Raw genomic sequence first — 12,655 nt, 5'->3', positions numbered from 1 at the left:
TATATTTATAGCATAGTATTCCGAGTTAGACAAATAAACTTTCGAACGCGTAGCGTGAGAAGTTTATTTGGCTAACGAGGAAGGCGTTGCTATAAATGATTTGTGACATGAATGACACGCCCATGACAGTCCGTGCAAAAAAAATCACGTTTGGCGCGAAAATCTATCAAAGCGCATGATTCTGAAGGAAGCGATGATGGCAGACGCATTCTCTCTACCCTTAGAGTCTCTACCAGATTGGCTTGAAATTGAAAATGTAGATACGGATGATTTGGTTCTCTCTCAGGTGTGTATTATTTTTTAAATTGAAATAAAATGATTTACGCTAAGTATTGTCATATTGAGGCACGGACCCCCCTTTTTTTGCCAAAATGTTAAAAAAAAATGTTTTTATTTTTCCATATGTACAATTTACTACAATATTAAACTGATACCAAGTCCTAAAAATTAATAATCAGTCGATACCATGCCTTTTTCTACTATCTACAAGATCCCCAAGCGAAAATATTTGTTTTTACCTTGGGGCCCCAAAAAGGGAAGTTAATGTTCAAAATGCATGTGCTTCTAATCGTGAATCGGTAAATTTTTACTGTGATGTGATGTCATTTATATGCCCCAGATGGGACCTTTTTTTTGGAAATATAATTATTTCATTCTCTTGAAACGATTTTTACTATTTTGCAGGTTCTTCAAGAAGTCGAGGAAGACATGTCGTTAGCCAATGCGTCGGAAACAATAGAGGAGCATATTAGACTGTCGCAAATTCATTCAAATATGGAACCATTTTATAACATGAGTGTATCACAGGCTGTGGATTACTACCACTTGGGAACATTTGAGCTAGGAAATTTCTTGCTAACCGACTTAAAAGATGAGGATGTCGAACCGGTGCGTTTTACCGCACCCGTTTTAGATGAGGATGTCGAACCGGTGCGTTTCACTGCACCAGTTTCAGATGAGGATATAGAAAAGCTGATATCGTCTCAAACAAACGCGAACACGAAAAAGAATACAAAGTGGTCTATTGGTGTTTTTAATGAATGGAGAATCGCAAGATCTAAACATGGCGATAGTATTGCTGACATACATATGCTCGAAGCTGCCGAAATGAACCACTGGCTACAACGTTTCGTGATTGGAGTGCGTAATAAGAAAGGCGAGGAATATCCCCCCAAGTCGCTCTATAGCAAAATATGTGGATTATTGCGCTATTGCAAGGACATGAACGTGAATGATAAGAACTTTCTTGACGAAAAAGACTTGAGATTTGTTACTTTCAGACGCGTCCTTGATTCTCGGATGAAAGAATTGTTATCAAAAGGGTTCGGAACAAAAGTTAAAAGAGCTGATCCTCTCAGTCTACAAGATGAAGAAAATTTGTGGCAAAAGGGGGTTTTTGGAATGACGAATTCTGTATCGCTCCAGCATACTGCTTTTTTCTATGCATGCAAACTAAGCTCTGCATTTGAACAAAATTTCATTTCAATATGTAATGATCAATTTTAGGTTTATGTTTCAAAAGTACAAAGAAAATTTGTAAAAAAAAATCTGTTCTATTTTGAAAAAATTAATGCGTAGTCGTTTCATTTTTTTGGTTGTCTGTCTGGCGGAGAAAACCTACACAGATTTAAAGATTTGTATTTTGTTATAAGAATTCTAATAAAATTGACATTTTTGTGTGTGCTTTTTTTGTAGGCGTAATCTTTTCCTAAGGAGGCGGAGCTTACTCGTGCAATATTGGTTAAAGTGTTGTTGGTTATTTCATGGCAGTTTTCCCATTGAGTTATATAGGCCCATGTGACCTTTCATGCAATATTATTTGGTTGCTTCAATTTAGAGCATACATTTTGGTACGTGCTTGTCGTCTCTGTGCTATTCCATAAAAAGATCAAAGGAAAAAAGAAGATTCATGTTACAAGTAATGCTAAATTGAAAGAAAAAAAATGTTTTCAGTTTGTCAAAAAAGTTTGCACAGAAAAAAAACCCATAGCCCCTCCACCCCCCCCCCCCCCCCCCACCCCCCCGAAAATCAAATGGTTGCTGCATAAGTAAAGTGTCCATAATTTTTCCCACCAACTTTTATTTATATTAAAAATATCCAATTATTCAGGTAAAATATATATACAATACTTTGTTTAGGCAGCAACCATTTGATTTTCTGAGGTGTGGGGGGGGGGGGGGGGGTACTATGGATTTTTAAATCCATAGTACCCCCCCCCCCCCTCCCCCCGAAAATCAAATGGTTGTTGTCTTATAAAAATGTAAAGCAGCTGATACAGCAACCTGTCCGAGAGGAGAAGTCCTATTTTTTTCTCTCTCAAAGTTTACTTTCATAATCTGTAAATAATACCCTGAGAAATTAGACATGAATAATGTAATATTAGTTGAATTTTACAATAATAATGATTTTTTTTAAATTATGTCACATTCACACAAAATTTTCAGCATTATGTTTTTTTAACAGAATTACTGTAAATATTTTGGTTAACTTTTCCTTTTGCTGTAGAATATTGTCTAAGCAGTACTGCTTGTGCTGTTAAACTAGGAAACATAGGCTAGACTTCAAAGTCTATTTTACTTGGAAGAAACTTCGTGTGACTCTTGTTATGAAATATATAGAATATAAAATGTAAATGTTTATAATTGTTGAGATTATGCAAATTGTTTAATGAAGGCAATAGTAGTAAACCGCTGTTCGAAATTCATAAATTGATTGATAAAAAAAATCCTGGGTAAAATATTGTTTATTGCATGAAACATTATCAAAAGTAATTCTACCAGGAGCATAAATTAATCAAAGTACTGAAGTGCTGAACATCGGATGACCGCAACTTCTCATGGATGGTCAAAAACACTTGTCACTTGTCACAGAAAAAAAAATTCACAATTCTATACCTGAAATGAGATTTGTTTTCCCTGGAACAAGTTCGTGTGGGGATGATAAATGTTATTAATTACAGAAAATTCAAATCACCGTAATGGCTCTTATATTATTATAACAGTTTACTAGAAAACACCCGCGAAATCACAGGCATTTAGAGCTTGTTTTAAAAGTATAAACTGTTGTAGGATAAATTTTTGTAAAATATTTTCTGGAGAATTTCAGAAACGATATAAAACTGCTGAGGCATATTAAGAGCGTTCTTCGTGGGGCTCGGACCAACCCTTTTCTGAAAAGAGGTTGATTATATAGTACATATGCACGGTATTCGGTCTATGTTTCATTTGACCATTTCTTGATGCTTAAGTAGGACAGAAACAAATCAATTATGCGTATTATCAATAATTAATTGTCTTGGTTCATCAGTTTAATCAATATTAAATAAAACCTAATTTTAAAATATTTAATTTTATGTATTATTACATATTTAATCAATAAGTCCCGTGTTCATAATGCCATTTTTGCCGTGTAAGACGTAACAACAATAACTTACCATACAAATATAAACGAAAAAAAATCAAAAACTACTGAATGGATTACGATGAAATTCAAACAGGTGGTATATATATAATTATAATTATAGGGAATCATACGTATATTATTAATAAAGTGTATTTGCTATTAACTATCCATTCCATTAAAGTTGCTTCTACATGGCAATCATTCCTATATCATATAGGGTCTCTCTATATACTATTTATTATTATAAGGAGTATAATCATAGTATACATGGCAGTACTATCCTCTCTCCAAATAATTATGAAAATTATGTTAAATAGTTAAAAACCGGCAATATTGTCTATGACTTAAAAGTCGGTCCGATGACGGAAACAATACCCGGACGTTTTTCTCCCAAAATAACCCAAACTGAATAATCATGACAAATGCGACTATGCATGGTAACTATAGGACATAGAACCGACACACAAATGATGTATTCTCGTTTAATAGTATGAATACATGTACATGTATATATAATTTTCATCCAATTGTATATTATTCTATTCTACCATTGTAATTATAGGGCAGTGCAAGTGCATGTAAGACACACGTTTGTAGCCGGGATTGTCGAATTTCGTTTATTTTCTTTCTTGTATTTGTAAAGTAAACTCTTTTTTTTTACCAGTGATATCAAGAGAAGATAACCACTTGCACAAATCGGAAAAAAACACCTCATATTGTTGAAAATAACTTGACGTTTGCGTATCCAAATTTATTTTGCCTAGAAATTCATATCGAGTGTTTGTCTTTATGAGATGCTTTATTAATATATAGAATTTTCGCTCAGGAAACTTGAAATTTGAAGATACAATTAAGAATAAAGGACTTTGGATTGGTGTGTAAATTTTGACAAGGTAAAACTATTCGTATTCAGGATGTCTCATCCGTAGCTTCACTGAATTTTCACGGTCACCTCTATTACATGATATACCTTGGCCCAACCGTATTCTGTATTCCAACAAAACGAATGATTCAGTGCCTTCTGTCGGTCAGTGACCTCTAGTTAATGTAGCTCGATAGGAAATCGACTGGATAAGTCGCGTTGATGTAGCGATCGATAGGGAGTCGGTATATAACGACTGGATAAGTCGGGTTAATTTAGCGATCGATAATATGAGGCGTAATTTTAATTCGGGTTCTCCCCGGGTTTAGGCGTTCACACTTCATGAATCTAACCCGTATTAACTAATTCGGGTCGACCCCGGTTTAGACAACAACAAACAACAAATATTTTATTTGCCAATCATGGCGCCCAAAATCAGCAGAACAATTACAGTATAATTTTCAAACATAATGTAAAGTAAATTAAAAATAGGTGAAACAAAGTACATAATATGATTGATTTTGATTTCGTTGATTAATATGAAATATTATAGCAAATGAAGTAGACAATTTGTAATAATGAAAATATATAATATAATATGACCATTTGTATGTTACTCTGGTCCCTTTATTGGATAGCGCACCTCATAGTATACTAATAATTCATTAAATGTAAAAGAAATAACTTGTGTAAATGCATATTTGATGATACATATAATTTTATATCTTTATATAGAGAAATTTAATTTAATATTGTATTTCTGTTTATATTTAAAACCTGTAATAATTGACAAATTATTATTAAAATGTTTTATATTCATTTCCCATTAGCCAAATAAAAAGAGCTTTGTTATCAAGTTTTGAAATATTTTTATTTTTACTATATATTTTGTTTAGAAAGGGATTTCTAACATTATCCAGAGTTTTACATGTTAAAAGAAAATGCATCTCATCTTCTATTTCCTCATTACAGAGTTTGCATATTCTATTTTCTAGTTTAATATTAGAGTAACGACCTTTTTCATAACATGTTTGTGAGCTCCAATTCTAAATCTTGTTAAAACACATCTTTGAATATATGGTAATTTCAATAAGTATAAGGCTCAAAATTAAAATTTGGTTTAAATAATCGATAAGTGATAAGTTTGTTTCCAGAGGTCTTATTTTGTCTTTTATCAATAAATATAAAATAATTCTTTCTTCTATATGCTGCAATACTTTTAATATAATTTCTTTTTTACCATATTTCTAATGTTTATTTTAGATGAGAGCACCTGGGTTGGTTTTCTCGAAAGTATCCTAAGATTCGTCCTAAGTCATAGATAAGACCAATTTTAGGACTGACTTAAGATCAACTTAGGACACTCTTAAGTTGTGTCTCGAAGCTATCTCAGACGAATCTTATGTTAGGACGTCCTAAACATATCCTAAGTCGAAATTTTAAATCTTTAAAGATATTTGTTGATAAAACATTTATTAATGACGAAAACATTTAATAAAATTGTTTACGAATTTTATAATAACATGTACAGAATAAATTGCATAATTACCAATGTAATTATATATAAAAACAATTTGTTTTGAAAAGAGAATTAAATTTTTAGTATATTCGTATCGTGAAACACGAAGTTCAAAGTTTAAAATCATGCACCTTTTCTTTATGTACGAGTTAATAACCGATGGTGCGTTTCATTTCATGTTCATTTTCACGTAAAATTATGAGCAAAAAGCGAAATCCAAACTTTATTACACTAGGATGAAGATAGGATGCTCTTAAGACACCTTGTTGGATGTCCTAAAGTTAGGACGAAAAATGAGATATATCATAAGTTAAAAGAGCTTCGAGAACACGACTTAGGACAAAGACTTGTCATAAGATAGACTTAGGACACGTCCTAATCCAAAGATAGCTTCGAGAACATCACCCCAGATACTCTTTTAAATCAAGTAATTTTAAGATAGCATCAATACTACTAGCCCAACAATTATTCCAAGCTTTAGATAATGTATTTGAGAGAGAGTATGCATTTGTTAATAAAATATTATTTTTAACGAATTATTTTCCAATATTTTATCATATTTGTTAAAATGTCTATCATTAGAGGATAACGACCTAATTCGCCAAATATGGCTAAATTTGTTGCATGCTTATTCACTCCTAATGTAAATCTGCAGAATCTTCATACATATGGACTGATAAATCTTCTGCGGAATTCCAAAATGTGTTGTCTTCATCAGAAATTCAGAATGATCTGTCCAATTTCATGAAATTACATGTTGATCAAACAGAATCAGGAATCAATTCTTTAATTAATAACTTTAATCAGGTAATTTATGATGTGGCAAACAAAAGTCTAAGAAAGAAACATCATAGTTTTAAAAAATCTAACAAGAAAAAGAAAAAACTTAATTGGGAAAATCTATCTCTATCAGTCCTAAAAAAGCATCTCATTGATAAAGAAAATTTATAAAATATAATAAAGATCCATATATTCGATCATCTTATTTTAGTGCTTTAAAGCATTATAGAAAATCTAGAAAAAATACAATACGTCTCTATAGACAAAATTTAGTAAATCAACTCGATACTTTAAACAATAACAATCCAAAAGCTTACTGGAAACTTCTGAATAAATTTTTAAGGGATGGTGGATATTCTAGAGTACAATCGCAAGACAATATATCAGCCGAAGAATGGTTGAACTATTTTAGGGAATTGAGTACTGCTAAAAATATAAATAACCAGGTTAAATAAATTGTTAGCTGAAGCAGAGAAATGTAAGCAATTTAATGAGCTAGATTTTAAAATCTCTGAAAAAGAGGTTCTTGATGCACTGAAATCTTTAAACAATAAAAAAGCCTGCGGATTTGACCAAATATCAAATGAAATGTTAAAATATAATTTTTTACATTTTTCTCAACCCCTTTTGAAAATGTTTAATAATGTCCTAACTTATGGAATTTTTCCTAAAATTTGGTGTAAAATTTTTCTATACATAAGTCAGGTGACACCTCAGAACCTAGTAAATACAGGGGAATTGCAAAAATTAGTAATATTGGAAAGTTGTTTACTAGAATTAAGAAATAATTCATGGGGGCTTGAATATATCGTGATTTTACCACGGGTTGGCCCTTTATGACAAATATTTTACCCTGAGCGATAGCGAGGGGTAAAATATCGGCATAAAGGGACAACCCGTGGTAAAATCTAGATATATTCAAGCCCCCATGAACTATTTCGATTCTAATAGGACAAATACGGCATTTTTTTTGGATCGAAGCGCTCTAGGTGATGGCATTATTTGCCGTTCCAATATATAAACGCACTATTAAATTGACGTAAAATAACGGAGCAAACTGAATAAATGATGATGCTTAAACTATTTATAATAACATATTTAGATAATTTTAGATAAATCTAATTATTATTGTACTTATATGTCTCATATGTATACAAAAACGGCTAATATAACTCATTTTAGCATCATTTGTTAACGTTTCCTTGTTGTGATGATTTTCCGTTTCACAAGCGTGTATTTTCCCGTAAATTGCTTATATTCTGAAAATATTTAGAAAAGCATGGTATAATATCCCAAGAACAAATTGGTTTCTCTAAAGGTAAAATGACTAGTGATCATCTTTTCGGCTTAAAAACTCTAACAGATAAGCACACACAAAAAGGTTCGAAACCATTATATACATGTTTTGTTGACTTTAGAAGAGCTTTTGATACGGTTAATCATACTGGACTGTTTTATAAACTTAGTAAAATTGGAGTTGGAACTCATTTTTACAATATAATCAAAAGTATATATTCTAATAACATACTATGTATAAAAACACGAAACATGTTAACTTCAGACTTTAGATCATATATTGGAGTAAGACCAGGAGATAATCTTAGCCCAATTCTCTTTAAAATATTTATAAATGATTTTAAATCTTTATTAGATGAAACCTGTGACCAAGTATTGCTATCAAATATTTCATTAAATTGTCTTCTTTATGCTGACGATCTTGTACTGCTTTCTGAATCTAAAAAAAGCTTACAGAATGCATCAAATAAGCCGGAAATCTATTGTCAAAATTGGGGGTTAGAAGTTAATTTAAAAAAAAAAAAAATCTGTAGTTTTTAATACATCTGACCGTATTAAAGATGCACAGCTTTCATATAAAGACACGTACATCCAAAATACCCAACATTATACTTATCATGGCGTTACTGTTAGTGCATCTGGCAGCTTTTCAGAAGCCAAAACATGTTATATTAAAAAGGCTTAAAAGCATTCTTTAAATATACAAAATATTTTACTAATTATAAACCTAATATCTCCACTCTAATGCACATTTTTGATCACACAGTGAAACCTGTATTATTATATGGTTCAGAAATATGGGGTTGTATTAAATAAAAAAAGTTTAATAATGACACAGAACTAAATTATTTCTATAGATTGTGTAAAGATCTAAAAAATGAAAAAGTGCATCTAAAATTCTGCAAGGCATAGTGTGAACTGTGAACGTGGTATAACTCTTAGATGCGTGTTTTCTTTTTCTGAGTTGTTATTGACTTTGAACAAGCTGTCAGTACTCTCTGATCTGTACTAATGGTCTTTTCATTATTTGGATGTACAAGTACCCTCCCACGCCCACCCTGTGTTTTGTTATATCAATTTCAATTTGTATCTAACTGATGAGCCTTTTTTTAACTGATGTTGACAATCTGTTCTTACGTTGAACAGTTACATCACTGTCCCAAGTTAGGGGCGGGTTGGTCGTCCGCTAAGATGTTTAACCCCGCCACATTGAATGTGTAAAATTGAGAATGGAAATGGGGAATGTGTCAAAGAGACAACAACCCGACCATAGAACAGACAACAGCAGAAGGTCACCAATAGGTCTTCAATGCAGATAAAAACTCCCGCCCCGGAGGCGTCCTTCAGCTGGCCACAAAACAGATATTTATACTAGTTCAGTGATAACTGACGTCATACTTAACTCCAACTTTACACAAGAAACTAAAATTAAAAAGCATACACGACTAACAAAGGTCAGAGGCTCTTGACTTGTGACAGGCGCAAAAAGCGGCGGAGTTAAACATGTTTTTGAGATCTCACTTCTCCCGCTATATCTCTAGATCGCCCGAACGTATAAAAAGTATAAAGGTTTTGTATTGTACCAAGTGTACTCGTGAGAAAAATAGATAATTTAGTAGTGGAACAATGGCTTGAAGACGAAATAAATACATATTTGTAAGGTGTTTTGTTTTAGCTTTGGAAGCCAGTAAATAGTTGGGACTTTCACTATATTTGGTTCTGCTTGTAAAGAGGTAGCTTAAAGTTTATGTTTGTTACAGCTGTCGTTTTCTGAAAATGAAGTCAGTTGGAATGTTAGTGAATTGATGATTTTTTTCAGAACCTCAAAGTGAAATTAACTTCGAACAATAATGATATTATAAGCAGCGTTATCGTTCGAGACTAAAAAAAAATTCTTTGGTTGTCTTCCTATCTCTCAAATAGATTAACATCATTAATGTGTAAGGTTAACATTGGAATAACTGAATCAGGTTACAATTAAGTAACATTTGGGATCCCACCTTTATTATTCTTCATCTATATAAATGATCTCCCGTTTAAATTAGAACACAGAGTCTGAACTATATGCAGATGACACAACTTTGCATACATCATCAAAATCTGTTTCAAACTTAAACTCTTGTTTAAATAAAGACTTTGAGAAAACGTAATTGAATGGTGTGCTAAAAACAATATGATAATAAATAACAATAAGTCCAAATGTATGCTTATGGGATCTGAGAGAAAACTTGAGAATTGTAATGATGTCTTGTGTGTACATGTATTATCGCAAAATCAAACTGCATTTGACAATGTGGAAGTAGAAGAACTTCTTGGTATCCATATTGATAAAAATCTATCATGGTCAATCCACGTAGATAAAGTATGCGAAATATTTTCAAGCAGATTATACCTGCTAAATAGATTAAAACGATAATTACCTCGTAAAGGTCCTTTATGATAATAGTTATATATTACCAATATTTGATTATTGTTGCACCATATGGGGGTTTACCGCAAATTTCAACATTGAGCGGATTCATAAACTACAAATACGCGCAGCAAGATAAATTTTGAATCAGCCTTTTGATTAGTTATCAAATATCAATGTTTAAAGAACTTAATTGAATAACCATTTTTACGGGGATAAAATATTTTCAAGGCATTTTAATGTTTAAATGTATGAATGGACTCGCGCCAGTAACAAGTAACTTTACTGCGTGCAGTGATCTATATAGTTATTTTCGCAGGTCAACAACATCTGGACATCTTGATATACCAAGGCCAAAGTCTGCATACTTTCAATATTCTGGTCTAATCATTTGGAATACGTTGCCAACTGATATAAAGAATTTAAGAGATCATAGGTGATTACCATCATTGATTTTCCCTTATTAGTCTTTGTAAATTTGCACTTTTCAAACAAATGTGTAGAATTTATCTCAGTTTCAAATAAAGAAATGCTTGGAAAGAGTAAAGTGTTATCCTGTTCAGTACTATAGAAAACGTTCACATAACATTTCATTGCATATAAGAAAATAACATTCACTGGAAGTTAAACAATCAAATTTCTCCCCTTATTTAATCTGTGTACAAGGTTTAGTAACCATGTAACCTCAGTTTACAAAATATTCGATAGAAATCCAAAATAAAGAAATAATGGTGCTTTGAAATAAACCAAAACATATGTTTATAACACAGACACAGTATTCATGCTTGTGTAGAACTTGGAGGTGCGATGGTACTCCGAACAGCGATGGTTACGCTGAAGTGCGATGGACTACGCTGAAGATCGTTGGGTAACACGCTGTTCTTGATTTTTAAACACTTGTTCTCCGTTAAAGCGCCCAACGTCAGAATAAAAAATGATAAAATATAAATTGCAACAAAACTTGTTTATAAAGAATATAGAACATCTTCAAAGTGTATTCTATCCACCCTATAAATTTTAGCATGTAATGTGCTACGTACCGTTGATTTTTAATGATCGAGACAGTTTAGATGAAAAACAATAAAAAAAAAAAAAAAATTTAACGTCATTTTATTTCCTTTGACGTCGTGATTTTCAATGCCAAAATGCTAAAAAACTTTTATTGATTCACGTAAACCTTTATTTCTTTTTCTTGTTATTTGAAATTTAAGTATGATATTCAGTCATGTCTGCATTATTATTATACATATAAGTTTTTTTTTTATCTCTTTAACACAAATTAAGGTGATAAATCTCCAATTTGAACTTTTCTGTGCGAACTCTTACGATAAACAATCGACTCAGCATTTAGTCTTGTACAAAGCAGGTTTATCGGACCACATATGAATTAGCACGTTGTGATTGGTTAAACGCCGTCACGTGGTGACCCCCACTGAGACCGTATGGGGTTAGTAAGTTTCATATGGGGTTCATGACTCGTTAATGGCGACGTCATCTATTAATGTTGTTGTGTTTTATTGTTTATTTTTCAACAAAACGCAGCAGAAAAGTCCAGCGTTCGATAAATTCGTTATACGGTTAACTACTGACCCCCTACGGACCCATAGAGGGTGAATAAAATTCATAAAAGGGGACTCGGCCTCCGGCCTCACCCCCTATGGAGTTTGCTAACCCTCTATGTATAACATGCTTTCAACCCGAATACGCATATAATTTGCCACTGAATCTTCCTCCTTTTTGTCATCATCCTATTTACCAATCTGTGTTACCATGATGATTATCCTTGATGTGGTCATATTGATATCGAAAACATAATATATATAAATCAACTGTTTTAATTTCAAAATGCACAAGTATAGCGTATAACGCATGAATTTCTTGCTCTGAACTTTAATTTTGAAAATTTCCTTCGAAGCCAAAGCACAATCCTTGTATGATCTTGTATCTTTGATGGGTTACTTCCTTTGATATTCCTCAATACCTTTTTGTTCATTGTATAGGAAATTTGAAGAAAACAAATAGGAGAGACGAGAAGTGTCTATTAGTTTCTTAGCAGACCAATGGAAGTATGTTTCTTAAAACTGAACACTTGAACACTTTAATATAATAATAAGAAGATGTGGTATGATTGCAAATGAGACTCCAGTCTAAAATTCAACTAATAAAAAAAGTCGGCAAGATAAATTCGAAACACAGTGTTATAGTGACCTAATACGATATATACAGGGTCAGTAAATTCCATATGAGGTTCTTTTTTCGCTCAAATCCCTTGTGGAATTTACTGACCCCGTATTCATCGTTTTAGGTCACTAACACACTGTTGTAACTAATAATAGCTGACAAAAATTTAAACGAATCACTTATTTGATGATGTTTACAGTTAGC

At 32.2% G+C, this 12,655-nt stretch overlaps 1 protein-coding gene across 1 annotated transcript; it reads left to right on the top strand.

Moving 5' to 3' along the window:
• LOC134686425 (uncharacterized) lies at window positions 1-1,144 on the top strand (the record flags this gene model as incomplete). The annotated part of the gene is made up of 2 exons (XM_063546093.1): window positions 1-286; window positions 685-1,144. Coding segments are annotated over exons 1-2 (571 nt in total), but the record flags the coding sequence as incomplete, so codon positions are not given.
• Window positions 1,145-12,655: the final 11,511 nt, after the last annotated feature.

The sequence above is a fragment of the Mytilus trossulus genome, chromosome 10 (assembly GCF_036588685.1).
Source record: "Mytilus trossulus isolate FHL-02 chromosome 10, PNRI_Mtr1.1.1.hap1, whole genome shotgun sequence".
Classification (NCBI taxonomy): Eukaryota; Metazoa; Mollusca; class Bivalvia; order Mytilida; family Mytilidae; genus Mytilus; species Mytilus trossulus.
The sequence above is the reverse complement of the archived record's forward strand: the minus strand, read 5'-3'. Positions and strand labels throughout refer to the sequence as shown.